Here is a 21105-nt window from a genome sequence, read left to right as displayed (position 1 = left end):
CAATGCTGCTCTGGCACAGGACACTAGTGGTGTAATAGCCTGAAACACCTGGAGGTGGTTTAGTGTCAACTCTGTTGGAGAAAAATTTTAACCTAGTTGCTAATGCTGCCAGTAGCCCTTCACTTCATCACAAACATGAAACATCCTTTGCCCTATGGGAGCAGAGATAAGTCAAGAGCGACTTTGGAGAAACACCCATTATGTTAATGTTGGAGTAAGGACTTCAGTTCTATTTTCACCCTTTATTGGGAATACAGAGCAATATTACAGTCTTGGATCATTAAATGAACAAATGTGGCCGATACAATATTGACAAGCAGACCTGAATTCTGGGATTAGGTGGTTTTCCAGAAGTGGGTAGGAGCAAAAACAGGTGCGAGATCTTCTTAAGAGAACCACATTACTCAGCCGCCAAAGGGTGTTTTGTCTTCAACTCAGTAATGGCTGGAAGGAGTGCCAGTCCTGGTCAACCATCCATGATCTTCATCACAGCAAGCTGGAATCTCTAGTTTTTCAAATGAGTTGTAGATAAAAGAGTAAATGCCTTCAGACTGACTTATAAATTGATCAGGGTGACTACTAAAGTGTCCTCCGTTTGTAAACTAGCAGAATCTTCAGAGTGACTGTTGGAGCACAGAGCCTTTCATGTGCTCCCAGTTGTTATATAGAGCATAGAGGCCCGTAAGCGCCAGTCCTGCTACACCACCTCGTGCTGCCCCTCGAAGACCACCTGGGAGAGGAGAGAGAAAATACCGTTACAGACGTGTGCTGCACACTGTCCCATCAGAGGGCGACAGAGGTTCGTAAAGCTGAGACGCACTCTTCGTATTTATGAAGATTTCGTCCCAAGCAGGAGAATGAGGTCTGAAAATAATAAACCAAGACTGAAATTCAGTAGAAACAGATTCCCCCTAAATCACCTGCTTATATGTAAACTCTGTATCCATAGTAACAACCTTTTTTCACTTTTAATTTCACAGTTATCAGCAAGGTTTTTTGACTTTTCTCAATCTGACTTGATCCTAGGACATTTTTGGACAAGACCTTATACTTCTTATTGAAATCCCAAGCAGATCAGTAATTCCCTGCTAGTACTAATTTTTAGAACTTTACCGGCACGGTCAACTGATTTAAGGCGGTATGTAAACAAGGCGATACCCTCTTTGGAAACAGTATTAACAGGCTTCGGACTCTGCACAGGTCCTCTAAATATTAACTTTGAAGACTCAGGACAGTGGTGGGAGATAAGATGGCTGTGATCAAGTTCTGAGTTGGGTGCTGATGAAGCACCAACTCTCCCATTACCTGTCCCTATTCTGATGCTTCAGAAAATCTCCCACTAACGAGCAAAGACGTAACTTAGCACCAGCATGTTATCGTTCAGTCACTCAGTCGTGTCTGACTCTGCTGCGACCACAAGGACTGCAGCCTGCCAGGCTCCTCTGTCCATGGGATTCTCCAGGCAAGAATACTGGAGTGGGTTGCCGTTTCCTTCTCCAGGGGCTCTTCCTGACCCACAGATAAACCCGTGCCTCCTGCTTGGCAGGCAGATTCTTTGCCCCTGAGCCACCTGGGAAGCTCCAGGCATCGTTGTACTAGTTGAAAAACATTCCAGGATTAGGATTACACTGAACTATTTTTGCTTAAAAGAATTTTTTCACGTGCAAAAAGATTATGGAATAGGTATTTCATTTGAAATGCAAAAACAATGTTTCAACCAGTTACCTAAAAATAGTCACCAAATCTAGTAAAAGAAGCTTTTAAGAAATACTTGATATTCTCTTACCAGTTTCACAAATAAGTAGGGATAACAAACTTCAGGTAGTCTGTATTTATCTATGGAGTATTTGTTTCAAGTCATGTGTTAGGAAAGCAGAGGTCCAATGGTTAAGATATACCTTATTAGAAGCCCTTTAGCTACACTCCAATACATTCCATGAAATTCAGTGATGCTGCTGAGTTAGAACACTTCAGACCAACCATTTCTGCAACGCACGTCCTGCCAGATGGCTTCAGGTGATAGACTAAAGGGTTACTCCCTCTAGGAGCCTCTCTAGCCTGAAGACTTTAGATAGCTGACTGGCTTAGGCTTCAACTCTGAAGTACCCTAATTATCTCTCTCAAACAGAAACTGCAGGCATCACCTATAAACAGCCATCAAATATGTAGGAAGGGGGATGAAAAACGTAAAAATTAATCACAGAAAATGGGAGATACCTCCTTCAAGTCTATCTTCTCTCTCTGTATTTTGCCACACTTAAGATTAGGCATGATAGTTGAATTTGCAACTGTATTCAATGTGGCTGAAAAATGGGCTGACAATGAACTTTAGACCAAATTTCTAGAAATGGAAAAAATAAGCTATGAAACCCAGGAAAAATAAATGCCATCTGGAACAGCATCACTATGGTTCAGTTATTAGAGCTAAACTTTTTGAGTGTAATGAATGTTCTTTAAGCAGGTTACAAACACAGAAGACTCTCCAGTGTAAACCGGAAACGATAAAGATTTAAGAACTTTGGGACATCAGTGGCATATTAAGTGTCTCAACAATTTATCCCCTAGAATGCCTTCTACTTTCATACCAAAATGAAACAACTTTAGTACAAAATATCATCGTTTTGTACTAGCCTTCTCTGAAGGCTAAGAAAAAATTGTTTCTAGCACAACTGAGCAACTGTTTCTAGCAAGAAGATACCAAACAGGTAGTGTATGATTTACTAATAATCACAGTAATCCTGACTCAGGGAAAGTGAAAGTTGCTCAGTCATGTCCAACTCTTTGCGACCCTGTGGACTTTAATAAAGTCCATGGAATTCTCCAGGCCAGAATACTGGAGTGGGTAGCCTTTCCCTTCTCCAGGGGATCTTCCCAACCCAGGGATTGAACCTAGGTCTCCTGTGCTGCAGGAGAATTCTTTACCAGCTGAGCCACCAGGGAAGCCTGACTCAAGGGTAGCCTTTTATTACGTTTTAGTTTTAACTCTTTCCAATAATGTCAGGGTTTTCCAGCTGGTTGATCTGTTAAAGAGTTTAAAAGCCTTGGCTTTAGGCTTTCTGTAACAAAACAACCTTTGGCCAACTAAGTACAGGAAGCTGATTAGCAAACACACGTGCTCTGAGCACAGTGAACCAAACGAGGCCAATGGGTAATCTCTATTAAGCAAAACAAACATGAGGCTTATGTGTCACAATTTTATCTTCTATCTTTTGGATCCGTATACAATTCTTCCAAAAAGGGCAAATGTCATCTCTTCTAAACCTGGGAAATGAGGCCCAGGATATTTAAGTGCCTAGTTTATTTGGTATAGAGCTGATTACTGGCAGAGCTAACACACTGAACTGACAATTACTTTAGCACAGGGGTCGGCACATTTTTCTTGAAATGGCTGGAAAATAACTGCACTTTTTACCTGCATGTTTCTAAAGAATGTTTATCTTGCTGTTTCGATCCTACATATTGTAGATACTTATATAACCATGTAAAATGTTAACTATTTTAAAATGTAAAATACATTCTTAGTCTGCAAACTGTGAAGAGACAGGCATCTGGCCAGCAGGAGTCTGTTGCCCTTGTTTTAGAGGAACGGCCTTACCTACACACTGAGACAGCTTACAAATTCAACAAATTTCTGCACTATTTAACTTGTTTTTAAAAAATTCTCTTTAAAATTGTGATAAAATACACATACCATAAAATTTACCATTATTAAATGTACACTTCAGTAGCATTAAGTATACTGACACTGGGCTACCATCATCCATCTTCTTTCCTTAATGGTTTAGGCTGACTCCAGACTAAAGAAGTACCTAAACTGTTTTCCAAATCCTTGAATCTGGGAGTTTTTAAATAAATTCCTGCCACACAAAATTCTGTGCTTTGTCTTAAGTGGAGTCTAAACCAGAAATCAATACAAGACACTGCTTTGCCTCTGTCAGCAATTTTGATGTGCTGAGTTAAACTAGGCAGCCAGGAACTAGGAACCAATGTTGGGATTCTGGGTCAGCAGATTACTTACCTCTCCTGTGTTCCACATTGCAATGGAAACTGAAATCTGAAAAAATGAAACCCTACTTGTCACCTGACAATTAATATTCTTTTTTGCTTTTTCTCTTCTGAGCCATGAGGATTCTTTTCCATAATTTATGTTGGAGATGTCCCAGGCTGGGTTAAAGATGCTATTCCTGCAAGGAAGTCCTGGACACAGAAAACTAGGTTCTCATTTTTTTTCCTGTGATAATCCCAAGTATTCCGCCTTCCCCTTTGTATCTTTAAAATATGTGTAATGTGTCTTAAACGAGGTGGTAATTCAGTCCATTCTTATACTTAAGGCTGCCCCCAACACAGGCAATGCTGTAATGGCTGACGCTGAGTAAGAAAACAGGGACTGGTGAGCACTGAGCTGGAGCTTCAGCGTCCGCCCACGGGGTAGCAGCTCCCAACTCAGCTCCTGCCGTTTGCGACCACATACAATATGGTCACGACACATACAACGTGAGGCCTGTGTCTTCCATTTTTGCAAAAGAAGCTAAAATTTCCAGATTTTTGTGCGAAATCTCCTGTTCTTTAAATTTTACTTTGATCTTTCATAAACACAGTTTGGGCTGATTAAACACTTGCTGGCTGAGTGCCACCCCTGTGGTGCCAATTAAGGTTTTAAACTCCTTTGTCTGACCCCAAAGATTTTCAGTGTGAAAGTATTTTCAGGTTTTTAACAAGGTTTTTCTATGCCCATGTTTTCATGTATATAACAGACGTTTCCTGTCTTACTGTACCCAGGAGCTCTGTTGATGTGTGTAAGAACACGCACGTGCTGCAAGTCTTGTGAGTTCTTAGGGATGTAATTCCAAATGCTATCCGTTTTCAATATTAAAAAAGCCTCTTGCTCTCAGATATACCATGAAATTTTAGATTTTATAATCCTGTAAGAGAGACTTCTCTCTCATTTCTAGTAAAAATGAGGCAAAAAATGTAAAAATGAGGCAAAAAATGCTACTTGATGTTTGTGACGGAGGAATTACATAAGAACAAAAATTACTTAGTGTCTGAAGCATAATAAAGTAATCAAACAAAAGGACTTTCCAGAGGCTTGAGTACAGAACGCAAACAGGCAGCTATGGCGTACAGTTATGGCGTAAATGCAGGCGAAAGCGGGAATGTGAGAGAGACCCGGGCCTGTCACTAGCTTTATGATCTTCCGAAAAAGAACATCTCAACAATGTGCTCACCTGTGAACTGGGGTGTGTGATTATCACTTCACAGTTTAACAAGTTATATATTAAGTGGTTACTACTGAGAATAGAACCATATAACTCAGCACATGTTCATCTCTTTTCCATCTTAAGGGACAATTTGATATTTCATCTTCATCCAAGTAATTTTGATTCAACTCTTAGGATTTATTCGTCCCCTGTTCATAACAGCATCATGCACCGTAGCCAAAGGCAGAGCAGCCCAAGTGTCCACTGACAGATGAATGACAATGTGGTGTATATGTAGGATGGAGTTATTCAGCCTTAAAAAGGAAGGACATTCCGATACATGCTGTACTGTTGAGAACGTTATGCTAAATGAAATAAGCCAGTCACTAAAAGAAAAACACTCCACTTCCACGAGGGACCTCAAGGAATCAAATTCACAGACAGAAGTAGACTGGTGGTTGCCAGGGGCCGCAGAAGGGGGAAGACAGAGTTGTTGTTTAGTGGGCAGGGTTTCAGTTTTATAAGACGAGAGAAGTTCTGGAGTTGCATAATAATGCTAATAGACTTAACATAATTGAACTGTACATTTAAATAGTTTGGATGGTCAATTTTATGTGTATTTTACGAAAATTAAAAAATAAAATCACAAACCGTGAGATATAAAGAACACTATACTACCAAAAAAAAATTCTTTTAAAAACTACAGTATGGCCAAAAAGCATACTTCAACTATATTGAGAGACGATTTCACCATTTAGTGGTACCTACCTGTACATTTATACAACATGCCTGTCATGGTTCCAGCTGCTACTGTGTTAAGGTCATCTTCTGCGCCTCTTGTTTTCTCAATGATGACACCAAATGCACTATAAAGCAAAGCTACAAGGGAAATGGAGCTGATCAGGAATAAAAAATGAACTGAAAGTCAGTATGGCAATCGTATTCAGATAAACGCATTCTCCAGACATCATGAGACATGTAAACAGTGATCACTGGAGCGCTGTTTGTAATAACGAACGCCTAGCAACAAATCAAATGACTTTCAAAAGGAGACTGATTCAGAGACTGTCCACATAACAGAATACTATGCACTCAAAATGCAGGAAGAGCTCGTTCACTAACATGTAGAGCAGGCACATGATAGGCAAAGAAAATGTTTGGAAAGAAAAGAAATTTATTAGCTATTTATGGCAAGTAACACTGCGGAGACCCAGGAAGAATATCTTTTTCACTTCCATTTATTTGTTAACATCTGTACTTAGAATTTAGAAACAAAAGCAAAACACATGCATTTCTAAGAAAAATACGACTTCAAGACAATTGAGATTTAGTTTCTGCACATGTGAAAACTCTAACAATAGCACTATTTAGTTTAACAAGCGTTTCCCCTAAATCGCCATTCTGTTATGCCTCTAAAGACCAAACAGCCACGAATGCATTACCTCTTCTCTTGCCCTTTCTCAAAATTACAGCAAACTTGGCCTCACAACTCCTCTGCTGTAAGTTTTTATACTTCTACAAAAGCTCTTTTTCCAGTTTCAGTTTATTTAACTGAAACTAAACTTGAGCAAAACATCATAACTGATCACATTATAAGGAAAACATCCAGGGTAACTGACCATTCCAGCTTGCTCAGAATCGATACTTCTGGAACGTTAACTAAACTGAGCACGTCCAGGGGCTCACTCGAGGTATGCAAGCAGTCTCCCAAGCACCGGTACAAAGGAGGGTGGCTGCGAGGGGGGGGCTCTGGGGGCACAAGCAGCACGTGGAAGTAGCCATTTACTAGGATCCCAAAAGCAAACTGCTTCCAAAGCCTGTGACAAGGCTAGGACCTGTCACACAAGAGGCTTTTCTTATCTTTTGATAAGCTACCTACATTCTCTTACTTAATCTGCCACCACTTAAAAGACTTTCAGATACAGAAAACTTTGGTTGAGGGCATAAGTGCCATAAGTGAGCTTCTTATATGAGTCACGAATAATCAAAAGAGTCAATCATTCATAAACACTACAGTATGAAAGCATTTGTTCCTAAGTGCTACTAAATTACAGCTTCCTTAGAACTGCAAGTATTTCCAATATCTACAAAGGCCCTGTTGCAACTCAGGCAATTAGTCTGAGAAATCTCATTAGGTAAACAGGATGATGAATGGGCTATTAGGAAAACATATCAGGAGGGCTGGATTCCTCCTCATATCTACGATAGAACCTTGAACTTTTCCTAACACACAAAAATATTTGCCTTGGCGCTAAACTATCTGGATTTCACTGAATTAAAATATGATTTTATTTGGTGTCTTGATGGGATAGGAGAGTATGTAGTGTTTAAAATATTTAGCAAAGAGTATATTCAGAATGGTATTAGTACATGGCAGTATTTTGCTATATATCAATAGTTTATGATCTTTTCCTAAGTAGTATTTACACTACTCACCAGAGTGGATTTAAACATAATTATGAACATCCCAGCACCAGAATTTTAGTTGATCAAATTGTTCATGATACATGTACATTCTTTCTTTGTAATGATGATGATTTATTATAAAGTGAGCTATCTACTTACCCAGAGAACCTAGGGTATTAGCCCAAAGTGCCCCTTGCCTAGTCACCATGTTCAAGATCCTACCAGGGCAGAAAGAGAAAGAATCTGTATTTAGAACCAGTATTTCTTTAGTATTTAGAAAAACCATATAGCATCAATTTTAAATATATAAACACAATATCCAAAGTTTTCTTAATTTTACTTTTTTAATTTTAAAACTTAACACCTCCTTAGAATTCAATAAGGATTGCTTTTACTTTACATAAATGAAGGTTAGGTTAAAAACTCCCAATGTTTTAGGGCAATGTGTAAAGAAAATTCTAATTACTAAATACATAAAATTACTAAATATATAAAAGGTCTGAATGATATCCTGGAATGTATTTTACAAAAAAGTTTACAGAAACCGATCTATGTTAAAAAGAAAAAGACATTATAACAGACGAGCTAGCTTATAATTAGTTTCTTAGGGTTTGTGTGGCGGGTAGTACATTCTTAGAATATTAAGAAGAATCAAAGTGTGGAATACTATGGAATACAAAGCAAAATAGAAGACAGATACTCGGAGAAGGAAAAAGCCACCTCATTAGAAACCTGAAGAAAGCGCTCTGTGTCTGCTCCCACACCAGCACTAAGCAGCCAGGGTGCGCGCTTAGCACACTCTCAGGGGAGCACAGCCCTGCCCTCACCAGCGCCGGACGCCACCGGAACAGCGGCGAAGGCAACTGGAGGAGAGGGCAGAGCGTTCCTCTCCCAGCAGTGTAACGCTGTCACAGGAATGGCTGTCCCGGCAGCTGACTGCTGCTGGGAACCACGGAATTACAGTAACAAGCAGTAAAGAACCCATTTACATTAATGCTCAATAATAACAAAACTTTGTATTACTTCTAAAGGATTATTTAAAAAATCAGTAATGATTACAAATATTGTTAGTTAATTGCTACATACTTACTAATATGTTAAGTTTAGCACTTAATTTTCATTTGTGATAAGCTTCTAAAACTATGAATTTTCATTACTGTATTGCTGGTGGCACTGCAAAGTGGCCAAGTTCTTTGGAACATGATTGGGCAACATACTTTCATTTACTGGGTCCTTACTTACTTCTCATTGTAATCATCTCTCAATAGGTTAAAGGCAGAAAGAGGGAAACTTACCCAAGATCCCAATAAGTAATGAATCTGGGCTTTGAAACTATATAGATCTTTTCTGGCCTGAAACCTGATTATCTTTCCATGTTTTAAATGCTATCTCTGTCTAAAAAAATCAGAATGAGTATATAAAAGAAAACGATGTATAAGATTTAAAAAATCTGACTTTAAAAAAGCAAACTGATTCAACTCTCTCAAAAATTTAATAACTATGATGGTTTTAAGAAACAAAGGTTATCTTTTCTAAGAGACCTTCCAATTGTTATTTAATAATATGATGCTGGGGATTTGTTTCAAAATAATATGGGAAGGAAGAAAGAGATGGGACACAATTGGTCCTGCTGGTTAATGGCTGTTGAACTTGGGTTATGGTTCATAGCTGTTCGCTGTACTATTTTGCCTACTTTTGTATATATTCAAAACTATCCATAATTCAAAAAGTAAAAACAAAACAAAACTGGAGTAAAGACTGAATATTACGAATATAAATACAAAAATATTCAAGGATCTGAGCTTGTAAAGCAAGGGCAGTGATCCACACAGTAACAGGAAGGTGAAAAGTCTGACAGGCCTTCAGGTTCCCAAGACCTAATTCTAACACACCTGCTGCCATCTGCTGGCTAAGGAACATGGAGCTTAAAGAAAGACACAGAAAAACACATACTGTGTCCTTCCGCTCATATGAAGCATAAAATACGCTTTTTTAAAAAAGCTAAATAACATATTATTTAAGGAACAGCAAAAGGAACTGGTCATGTTTATTTCTTAAGCAGGGTGAAGATACACATTATGTACACTTTCTGACTTTTTTATTTGCACTTTCCCTTCTCTACAAACTTCAGTTTCCTAAGATAAGACTATCTTACTCCTTTCAGAACCATATGTAAGTTCTAGGAATTTCATGGAAATTTTCTGCACCTTTGCATTTCAGAAATGGAGGATGAAGTCAATGAGAAATTCAATGAAATGACAGCAGATTTAGTAATTACTCTTATGTGCTTATTTCTTCACTTACCACATCCTATGGTTTTGCACAGCCCTGAACAATCCAAATAATGTACTAGTAATTCAACAATTTGAAAAGCATGTAATATAGGCCTGCAAAATAGAACAGGTGTAGCTGAGAAGTTAGGTTGGAATAGCCCCCGCTGATGGACACGGATTCAAAAATCACTCCTAAAAGCTTAGACACAGCAACTTGATTCCTAAATTCCTTTTATAATGAATAAAGGGAAAACACCAGCAAAAAAATTGACCAAAAATTATACAGTACTCTAAATATTGTAATCTCAAGGTTGTGCTCATCAAGCCAACAAAGTAGAGATTAATACTCAAGCATCAGTGTGTCGTTACATGAGACTTACTGTACGTTTCTTGGTTTGGACCAGGCCATGTTCTGGGTTTCCTTCAATCCTAGCCGTAGACCATTCATTGCCCCAAATGCAGCCCCTGGCAAATCACAGTAATAATTCATTCAAATACTCAGCTTTATATTAAAGAGCAATTATACTTGATTCTTTTTCATTTTTATTTAATAAGAAAAAATGTAAATAATGATTTTTTTTTTTAAAAACCACCCTGAAGCTATTATTTTAATTGCCTTGGATTTTAAGCACTTTTGACTACCTGGATTTAGGACACTTCATTTAAAAACCACATATAAATACCAACCTGTCATACAACATCCTCCAATGGTAAAGAAGGCCAGTTCAAATCTGCCCCGGGTTTTATTAGCTCCAGTTGGTAAAATAAACTCATCTGTATCCTACAGGGATAATAATGAAAATCAAGTTCAGCTCCCCTCAACACACGTATTATACTTGCAAAGTGTTTAATTTTTCAAAGGAGTTTTTCACAGAACGTAAAACGTAAATTAAGTAAAACTCCACTATACTTCGTCAAACAAAGATAAAACTTTCTGCAACAAAAGCAACATATAAACCAAAGTGAAATGAAATACATAACATATACAGTTATGCTCATTAGTTCTTAGGAGAAATTCTTGCTCAGAATTTAGCTTCTCAATGTAAGTTTGATAGATTATACGTAATTTGCCTTCATGATAAATTTGACAATTTAAGAGTGCCATCTCTATAGAAAGGCAAACTGAAAGCTATGAGAGGTAACAAAAAACCAGTCTGGAAGGAGAAAATAACTCATTCTGCAGCTATGAATACTATTTATCAACCACCATTTTACTATATGTAAGACCAAATGATCATAAAAAATGAGCAGAAACTAGAGAAGTACAATAGACTGGATCACTTACACAAGGGAAAAACACCACTTTAACAGTTCTTAACTGTTTGGAGGGCATATATTCCTTTATAATCTTGGAAAGCTACTAGAAGGAAAGCTACCTTACTTCAGGTAAATGCATACACAAAACTTGGTATGAGCTCCCTGCCCTGAAGATCACACAAGAATCCTAGGTTGAGAAGCATCACTGTAAGAGCACAACAGGATTGATTTTGCAATCAATACTTTTATGAAAAACAAATACATTTACATTTCTGCCAAGCTTTTCATATAAAAATAGCTAAAATAAGCTTCTGAACCATAGCACACACCCTTAACAAAAAATGCCAACAAATAAACATCGCTTTGGCAAACACTGGCCTTTGCTAAATGCATTCATGATGAGGAAAACTGCCTCTGCACTAGCTCTGATGGCTTGTGCATAAATTCTTAACAGAAATTGTACAAATAAATAAGCGCATATCCTCTCATCACACAGAAATGGTCTGCTGAGAAAGGATAAGCAAACCTGAATAGATTCTATGTCTAAATATATTAAACATATATTTGTAAATTCTGAGTGCTTCCTGACTTTTCAAGTAATGACTTAGTTTTAAATTGTGCTTCTTGTTTAAGGTTTTTAGGAATGCTATATTTAACATGATGAGGTAAACAATATGATAATTATTTATGATCCAGAAATGGATCCTAATACAAATGGGGGAAAAAAAAAGATGGTCATAATCAACATCAGCAGGTGCAAGTGCACGGCATGACTGACTCACTCTTCAGGTAACGCGTCAACCCTGCGCTCCTGAGTCACCTAACAATCACTCTTTGATGCCGTGTGTGTGCGCGTTAAGTAGCTCAGTCATGTCTGACTCTCTGCGACCCATGGACTGTAGCCAGCCAGGCTCCTCTGTCTGTGGCATTCTCCAGGCAAGAATACTGGAGTCGGTTGCCATGCCCTCCTCCAGGGGATCTTCCTAACCCTCTGGCGTGTCCTGAATTGGCAGGTGGGTTCTTTACCCTTAGTGCCACCTGGGAAGCCCTTTTAATGTTGTAAACTGAGTTTTTCTTTTTTTGCAACTTTATTTGTATTGAATCAGCAACTTCTCCAAAAGAAAAAAAAAAAAAAAAACCCAAACAAAAAATCAAAACCTCACAAAAACAAACAACAAAAAACTGAGGCTAATATAAACCTTAAAATGTATAATCCCTAATTTCAAATGTTTGTATTCATCGGACCACTCTTATTTCCATAGGCTTTTGAATAACAATAACCTGATCTAATAAAATAAACTCAGGTAGTAAAGAATTTTTTTTTCAGATGTACTGATTTGGTTTAAGATTAAAAAGATTCCCACGTTAATGATCTCTTATAATTTTGTAACTTCTCACACAGTATTTTTATGGGGTTCAAAAGCTAATTACTTGCTGCTTTACATGTAAATCTTAATCGGTGCTCTGGTCTCTGGTCCTGCTCGCGAAGTACATAGACGAAGCAAGCAGTCACTGCTGATGTACCCTCCCGACCCCCCTTACTCCCAGGGTTTTGAGGAAAAGCTGGGAGCTGCTCCTCTTACTGTTTCCTCCTTCATGAACTAGACGTTAAAGACTAGAACATTCAAAAGCAATTTTATCCAAAGGAAAAATCAGAAAGAGACAACACACGTCCAGGAAAAAAGTGTAGGCTCTGAAAAGGACTGAGAAGAGCTTAAGCTTATACTCCAGGCTGGCCCTCAACACAAAGGCAGCCTGTATGATTAAAACCCAAACAATAACCAAATAAAGGCAACCCTCAGGGAAGGCAGGAGAGTCTGATCTCCAGACTTAACCACATTATTAGAAATGTCTGGTTTTCAACAACAACAAAAAATCACAAGGCATACAAAGCAATAGGAAAGTATGGGCCATTCAATGGAAGAAAAAAAAAAAATCAACAGAAATGTCCCTAAAAAACACCTGAGAGTAGACTGAGCAGGCTTTAAAAGGAAAGCCAGATCTAAGTGACTCTAAAATGATCGTCATAAAGATGCTCAAGACCTAAGGCAGATGTGGAGAAAGTCAAGACAATGTATGAACAAAAGGGAAACAGAAAGAAAACCTAGAAAGAAACCCAAAGTAAGTTCTGAAACTGAAAAGAACAGCAGCTGGTAAATTCACTAAATGGATTCAAAGATTTGAGCAGGTAGAACAGACAATCCCCAACTATAAAACAATAGAAATTATTGAGTCTTAGGATCAGGAGGAAATATAACTGGATAGAAGTGAAGAGAGCCTAAAGGATCTGTGTGATATCACAAAGCAGACGAAAATACAGACTGTGAGAGTCACAGAAGGAGAATGTTTGAAGAAACAATGGCCGAAAACTTCCAAATTTGATAAAAGAGATGCAAGTGAACATTCAAGAAACTCAATAAACAGCAAGTAAGATACATCCAAAGAGACCCGTACTGGGATGTATTAAAATCAAAAGTTTTGAAAGCTACAGAGAGAGATTCTTGAATGTAGCAGGAGAGAAGCAACTTACATATAAGGATCCTCAATAAGATGATCAGTCAGTTTCTCAAGAGAAACTTTGGAGGCCACTAGCAAGTGGGCTGATATATAAACCTGTCCTTCAAAAATAAAGGAGACATTAAAAATTCCCAGAAAAATAAAAGCTGAGCGAGTTTGTGACCACTGGACCTGCCCTGCAAGACACGATGAAGGGAGTCCAGCAAAGTGCGCCGAGAGGACGCAGGCAGGAGCTCACGGCCCGAGGAAGGGCAGAGTGTGACACAGCAGAGAGACGGGCAGTTAGAGCGCACTACTGTAGGCGCGCTCTGGACTCCACCTTTGTATTTCTGCATAACTTAAAATTGTAAAGGATTTAAAAGAGTTATTAGACCATGTTTTTAAGCACATGATGTATAAAGATACGATTCTGTGACATCAACGATTGAGGGGCAGGGACAGTCGGTAAAGGAGCAGTGTTTTTGTATGTTAGTGAAGTTAAACTGGTATAAGTTCTAATTAGTGCTATAACTTGAGAAAACTGCTATAGAGTATACTAAAAAAAAAAGGTTATGAGACAGGAATTTAAACAATTCCCTACAAAAAAATCAAACACAAAAGAAGTTATTAATGTAAGAAAGGAGAGACAAAAAAGTTAGATTACAGAAAATGAAGAGCAAAACACAAAAATCTCTCCTTAGCAGTAACCACTTTAAAGTGTATTCAACTCTCTAGACAAAAGACAGAGATTAGCGCAATGCACTCAGAAATGTGATCCATTTATACATATGGCGCCTACAACAGATTCACTTTACTTCCAAAGACACAAAAAGATTGAAAGTGAAAGGATGGAAAAAGATATTCCTTGCAAATAACAACCAAAAGAGCAGGGTGGCTGTATTACAATTAGAAAATAAAAAGTTTGTAAGAAACAAAGAATGATATTACATCAATAAAGTTTCAACACAGCAAGAAAATACAATTATAAACATTTACTTATCTAGTAACAGACCATCAAAATACATTAAGCAAAGTGTCAGTCACTCAGTCACGTCCGAACCTTTGTGATCCTATGGACTTTGGCCCACCAGGCTCCTCTGTCCTTGGATTTCCCAGGCAAGAATACTGGAGTGGATTGCCATTTCCTTCTCCAGGGGATCTTCCTAACCCAGGGATTGGACTCGCATCTCTTGCACTGCCAGGCAGATTCTCTACTGCTGAGCCATCAGGGAAGACCCCATAATAAAAGATTAGAGCAGAGATAAATGAAATAAATTACTGAAATCAGAAATGAATGTGAGGATATCACTACTGATTCTAAAGAATTTAAAAGGATTATAAGAAACTGTCATTAACAACTGTATGCCAACAAACTGAATGTCCTTGATGAAATGTACAAATTCCTAGAAATACAAAACTCACCAAGAAACAGAAAAAAACGAGACGAGTAAGAAGACTGAATCACTAATTAAAAAAAAAAATCTCACAACAAAGAAAAACCCTGGACCTGATGGCTTCACTGGTTATGTTTTATCAAACATTTAAAGAACTAACCCCCAATCCAGGGGTTCCCTGGTGGCCTAGTGGTTAGGATTCCAGACTTTCACTGCCACGGGCTGGGTTCAATCTCTGGACGGGGAAGCTGTGGAGTGCAGATGGAAAAAAACAAAAAACTCCAAAACCCTAACACCAATCCTCAAACTTTTCCAAAAACCTGAAGTGCAGGAAATACTTGGAACATTTCATGACTCTGTGTGTGAGGCAAGTATGATCATACCAAAGCCAGACAAAGACACTACAAAAAACTACAGACCAAAATCGCCTATGAACACTGATGCAAAATCTTAAAACTAAATTCTAGGAAACCAAAGCCAGCAGCATATTCAAAGGGCTATACATCATGACCACGTGGCACTTATTCCTGGGATGCAGGATGTCCTAACAAATGAAAACTCATCAGTGTAATAAACCACATTAACAGAATGAAGGGGGAAAGCCCACGACCATCTCAACTGATGCAGAAATAATACTCCACAAAATCCAACATACTTTCAGGACAAAACCTCAACAAACTAGGAATAAAAGGAAACTACCCCAACACAATAAAAGGCATACATGAACAGCTCACAGCAAATACCACACCCAACGGTGACAGACTGAAAGGTCTTCCTCTAATGCACGGGAACAAGGCAAAGATGCTCTTTTTTTTTTGGTCACTTCTATTCAACACAGTATTAGGATTTCTAGCCAGAGCAATTAGGAAAGAAGAATGAAAAGGCACCCAAATTAGAAAGAAAGAAGTAAAAGTTTTTTTCATAGATGATCTTATATGTTAGAAAATTCTAAAGACTGCACAAAACCCTGTTATAACTAATAAATAAATTCAGCAAAGTAACAGGATACAAAGTCAACAAAAGAGCAGCTGCGTGTCTACAAACAATAAACCACCCGAGAAGATCATGAAAACACTTCCACTTACAACAGAATCAAAAACAATAAAAACACTTAGGAATTAATTTAACCAAGGAGGTAAAAGTCTTGTACAAGGAAAGCTGTAAAACTTGCTGGAAGTAATTTAAAAAGACAGAAAGAAATGAAAACATATCCCATATTTATGAATCAGCCTTAATATTGCTAAGATGTCAATATTACCCAAAACAATCTACAAATTCAATAATTCCTATCAAAACAGGAACTGACATTTTTGCAGAAACAGAGGAACCCATTTCAAAGGTCATACGGAATTTGAACAAACTCCAAAGAATCAAAACAATCTTGAAAAATGAATAACAATCCTGAAGGACTCACACCTGCTGATTTCAAAACTTACCAAAGCTGCAATCATCAATAAGCTTGAATGTATGCTGGTGCGGTACTAGCATACATACGGACATGCAGATCAACGAACAAAATAGAGAGTCCAGAAATCAACCTTTGCACATATGGTCAAATGATTTTTGGCTAGAATGTTAAGGCCATTACATGGGGAAAAGACAGTCTTTTGAGCAAACGGTACTGTAAAAACTGGATAGCCATATGAAAAAGAGTGAAGTTGGATCTTTACCTAACACCACATACAAAAATTAACTCAAAATGGATCAAAGACTTAAATGGAAGATCCAAAACTGTAAAACTCTTAGAAGAAAACACTGGGGAAAAAGCTTTGTAATAACACATTTAGCCATGATTTCTTGGATATGACACCAAAGGCAACAAGTGATAAAACACAAATATTGGCCTTCGTAATTTTTACGCACCAAAAGACAACATCAAGAGGAAAAAGGCAACCCACAGAATGGGAGAAAATATTTGCAAGTTATATATCTATAAGGGGTTAATACTCAGAATATACAGAGAACGCCTAAATACAACCTAAATCAAATGAACTGATTCAAAGTTGGTCAAAGAAGTTGAACAGAGATTCTTCCAAAGACACACAATCGGCCAGTAAGTGCATGAAAAGTTGCTCAACATCCCTAATCATCAGGGAGACGCAAAAATCAAACTACAGGAAGTCACCACTCCACAGTCATTTAGTAATGATTCTCAAAAAATTCCAGATACTAAAACTGTTGGTGAGATGTGGAGAAACTGGAGCCCTTGTGCACTGTTGGTAGGAATGTAAACGGTACAGCTGCAGTGGAGAACAGTGTAGCCGTTTCTCAAAAGATTTAAAATATGATTGCCATGTGACAGGACAGTTCTACTTCTGGATACATAATCAAAAGGACTGAAATGAGGATCTAGAAAAGGTATTTATACACCGAAATTCACAGTGGCACGATTCCCCACAACTAAAACATGGAAGCAATGCAAGTGTCCATAGGACACGTGAATGGATAAGCAAAGTGGGTATTATGCAGCCTTGAAAAGGAAGGAGATTCTGACACGTGCTACAATACATATGAGCCTTGAGGGCATTATGCTAAATGAACTAAATCAGTCACACAAAAATAAATACTGTATGATTCCACTTATTTGAGGTACTCAGAGTATTCAAAAATCATAAGACAGAAAGCAGAAGGGTGGTTGTCAGGAACTGGGAGGAGGATGGAAAAAGGAGTTACTGTTTAATGGGTACAGAGTTTCAGCTTTACAACATGAAAAGCATGGAACTGGTAGGTGGTAATAGCTATACAGTATCAGGAATGCAACCACTCAACAGTACAGTGAGAGACGGTAAATTCTGTTAATTTTATCATAACCTTAAAAAAAAAAAGAAAAACCAAAACAAAAAACCAAGCAAACCCCCAATCCTTTAATCAGCTAATGTCAGGAAGAGATGCAAGGCAAATCCGGAGTTTGTGGGGGTAAAAAGGGTGAATGAGAGCTAGAGACTTGACGCCTCTAGAAGCACAGATCACAGATTAAGTCAAGGTATCTGCGGTTGTTTTTTTAAATGCTAACGTAGAGCACCAGACTAAGAAAATTCTTACCTGTACGAGATACCGTGGATCCACATTTAAATAAGGAGACAGAGGGTTCATACCAGTTACTAGAGAGAAAACAAAGCAATATATTGCAATAAAAATTTAGTTATTTCATTTAGCATTAATTTTGCTCTTGACTCTTCAATGTGTTCTGCAATTCTGATCTACAATGCACGCAAATTTTTCTCCCACTTTCCTTGTCTTCTCCTTCCGTCTGGCAGTTTAGGGGCTGACTCCTCCTGGCGCCCTCAATCCTACACTGGTGTTTCAGGCTCTCACATCAGGACAGGCAGTAACAGGGACCAAATAACTGAAGTAGCAGGAAGCACAGCCCAGTTCATCTAGAGAGCTGATTTCCTTCTGCTGCTGCTTAGTCGCTTCAGTCGTGTCCGACTCTGCAACCCCATAGATGGCAGCCCATCAGGCTCCACCGTCCCTGGGACTTCCTTCGACTTTACTACAAAAATACCTGATAATTGTGTGTGTGTGTGTGTGTTAGTTGCTCAGTTGTGTCCGTCTCTTTGTTATACAATGGACTGTAGCCCGCCAGGCTCCTCTGTCCATGAATTCTCCAGGCAAGAATACTGGAGGGAGGTGCCATTCCCTTCTCCAGGGGATCTTCCTGACCCAGGGATCAAACCTGGGTCTCCTGCATTGCACGCAGATTCTTCACTGTCTGAGCCACCAGGGACTATACACATTGCAAAGAATGACAAGAGACAAATCAATTCATGAAGGGAAAAAAAAATCATTGGGGTTATGTGTTGTGTATAAATATTTTAAGGCAATTCCTTCAGATCTAAGTGTTAACAGTTGCTGACAAAGTTGATTTACTAATAGAGAATTCTGTCATCACCAGAAGGATGGGGGTCAGGGCAAAGGAAAATGGGGGCTCTCCGAGGGCCAGACTTGAATTCCACTACCTTTGAAGACAGAAAAATCTATCAAGGAAAAATCAACTGCCTCACATTTTAAATTTAATCTTTGGATCCTCTGTATCTCAGATGATTGTTCTCAAATCTATCCATTACCCAGGACTCTGGTCTTTTCATCAATTCAAAGTCCTATTAGTTCTATATCCAGTATCTATCTTGAATTGTTACTCACCATCTTTATTGCTACCATCCTAGTTCAATCACTACCTAATTGGACTCCTTACTTGCTCCAGTCTTTCCAATTCATTTTCTAAAGGGTAATTAAAGTGATTTTTTTTCAGAAAAGGAAATCAATCTAAATGGCTTCCATTTACACTTGTAACTAAGTCCAAACTCCTTATAAAACACTTCATTAGCTGCCATTCCTTCCCCTCTAATCTCAGTATCTCCAGCCTCACCACCTCCCCTGTAGATTGTAGACACAATGGCCTAACAGCTGTTCCTTAAACACTTACCTCCCCTCAGACATCTGAATGGTACTCAGGTCACAGCTCAAATGTCAACAACCCTGAGTAGTTTTTCCTAGGCCATTTTTAAAGGGCTTCAGCTCCCATTTGGGGAAGGAAATGGCAACCCACTCCAGTGTTTTTGCCTGGAGAATCCCAGTGACAGGGGAGCTTGGTGGGCTGCCATCTATGGGGTCGCACAGAATTGGACACGACTGAGGCGACTTAGCAGCAGCTCCCATCACCAATCTTAAAATCCTATTTGTCTTTACACACTTACCACTAACTGAAACACTTTCTTACTTGGCCCACTACTTACTTGGCTCACTTCAATGGAATGGAAGCTCTGTGAAAACATCAGTCATTTAAAAAAATATAACTGCTGCAGTCCTGCACCCAGAAAACTCCATCTCAAGTACTCAATGAATAGTGTTTAGTCCTTGGTCTCTTAATTCGCCTTGAAGTCCTAACGTAAGAATGCCTTTCACATCAAGGCAGGGCCCTTTGCGCTCTGAAGCGCGTGAACTAGCCATGTCCTATACCTTATTACATGCAGACTATGTTCTAGATTCAGTTTCAACACAGGTGACACTAGGAACTTTAAAAGCATTTTTGTTTTTGAGCATAAAAGACCTAAAGAAAAAGTAGAAAGAGTCTCAAGATAAAAGTTTTATAAAGCTCTTAGCCTTCATCAACTTCCCACTATCTGTAAGTCCACGTTTTACTCATCCAGGTGAATACCCACAGTTAGAAAGTTCCAAAGATCTGGAATACACATTCGTGGTATTTAGGAGAGGGCGCAGGCAGGGTGTTCGTGCCTCGGCACCCTGTAACTTCAATGTTTCCCTTCCCCAAATTCCTTCTTGGCTTCTTTTTCATATCTATAAAAAAGTTCAGTTCTCCTCCAAGTTTCTCCACTTGTCTCGACGCATATTTCTTTCTCCCCTGTATGCATTATTATAGAGTGTTTTGCTCTGAAGGCTACTACTTCGTGGTTTAGAATATGTGACTTTGTGTTAAAAAGTTACCTATGGCCTCGATATGTGGGAGGAACGGTAAGGCAGGAAGCCTGACTATAAAAGGAAAAAACATGCAGTATCTCCTGGATCCAAGTCAGCCGCAGAGAGCTTCTCCGGATCCACGGCTCCAAACACTCGTTCAGTGTTGGGAAATGCGGCCGTGCACACACACTAGCCCCACTACTGGTACTGAAGCTTGCGGCCGCAGCAATAATAATAATAAGAAGAGAGAGAGAGAGAGAACAGGACACACCGCACATGTGGGGTGGTGGCAAGAACCAGTGAGAAATGCTCGCAGACCAGGCCTGATACTTACGCGGGACTCCAGCCAAATCCGCGTGCGAGTAGCCTGCTCCGCCGGCTCCGAAAAAGCCGGCCAACCCCCCAGTGGTTTTGTTGCCACTACCCCCGCCGCCCTCCATGGTGTCGCAGCAAACTGCCCGTCTGCTTCTCCCCGCCGCCTCAGGCCGAGATAGTCTGCTCGGCCGTCGCTCCTCGGTAACAGCGGGGAGACCCGCGTAGCACCGGCTCCTTCACACACTGACCTTCCGGGCGCCGGTGCTCGCTGAACCTCACACTTCCGGTTTGCGACAGCGTACGTCCCGGAAGCCGGAAGCACCTGACGGCAGCTTTCCGGTGGTG

At 39.2% G+C, this 21105-nt stretch overlaps 1 protein-coding gene and 1 non-coding gene across 2 annotated transcripts; both read right to left on the bottom strand.

Annotated features, from left to right (window-relative positions):
• Positions 1 to 227: 227 nt before the first annotated feature.
• On the bottom strand, positions 228 to 21027 carry LOC102273731 (mitochondrial import inner membrane translocase subunit Tim23). The gene is made up of 7 exons (XM_005900603.3): positions 20780 to 21027; positions 18070 to 18128; positions 10568 to 10661; positions 10261 to 10345; positions 7767 to 7825; positions 5970 to 6080; positions 228 to 730 (listed from the first exon to the last, which is right to left on the bottom strand). Exons 1-7 carry the CDS (start codon positions 20883 to 20885, stop codon positions 615 to 617), a joined length of 630 nt encoding a protein of 209 aa, XP_005900665.1. The 5' UTR covers positions 20886 to 21027; the 3' UTR covers positions 228 to 614.
• Positions 8355 to 8554, bottom strand: LOC138986153 (small nucleolar RNA SNORA74). The gene has a single exon (XR_011463053.1). It is a non-coding gene; the product is annotated as a small nucleolar RNA SNORA74 (small nucleolar RNA).
• Positions 21028 to 21105: the final 78 nt, after the last annotated feature.

The sequence above is a fragment of the Bos mutus genome, chromosome 28 (genome assembly GCF_027580195.1).
Source record: "Bos mutus isolate GX-2022 chromosome 28, NWIPB_WYAK_1.1, whole genome shotgun sequence".
NCBI classification, from domain to species: Eukaryota; Metazoa; Chordata; class Mammalia; order Artiodactyla; family Bovidae; genus Bos; species Bos mutus.
The sequence above is the reverse complement of the archived record's forward strand: the minus strand, read 5'-3'. Positions and strand labels throughout refer to the sequence as shown.

Coding starts and splice junctions, on each gene's coding strand:
- LOC102273731 (XM_005900603.3), bottom strand. CDS start 20,885: ATGGAGGGCGGCGGGGGTAGTGGCAACAAAACCACTGGGGGGTTGGCC. Junction 7,826..10,260: donor TCCAAACCAAGAAACGTACA/GTAAGTCTCATG, acceptor CTGCCCTGGTAG/GATCTTGAACATGGTGACTA. Junction 6,081..7,766: donor TAATACCCTAGGTTCTCTGG/GTAAGTAGATAG, acceptor TTTCCCTTGTAG/CTTTGCTTTATAGTGCATTT.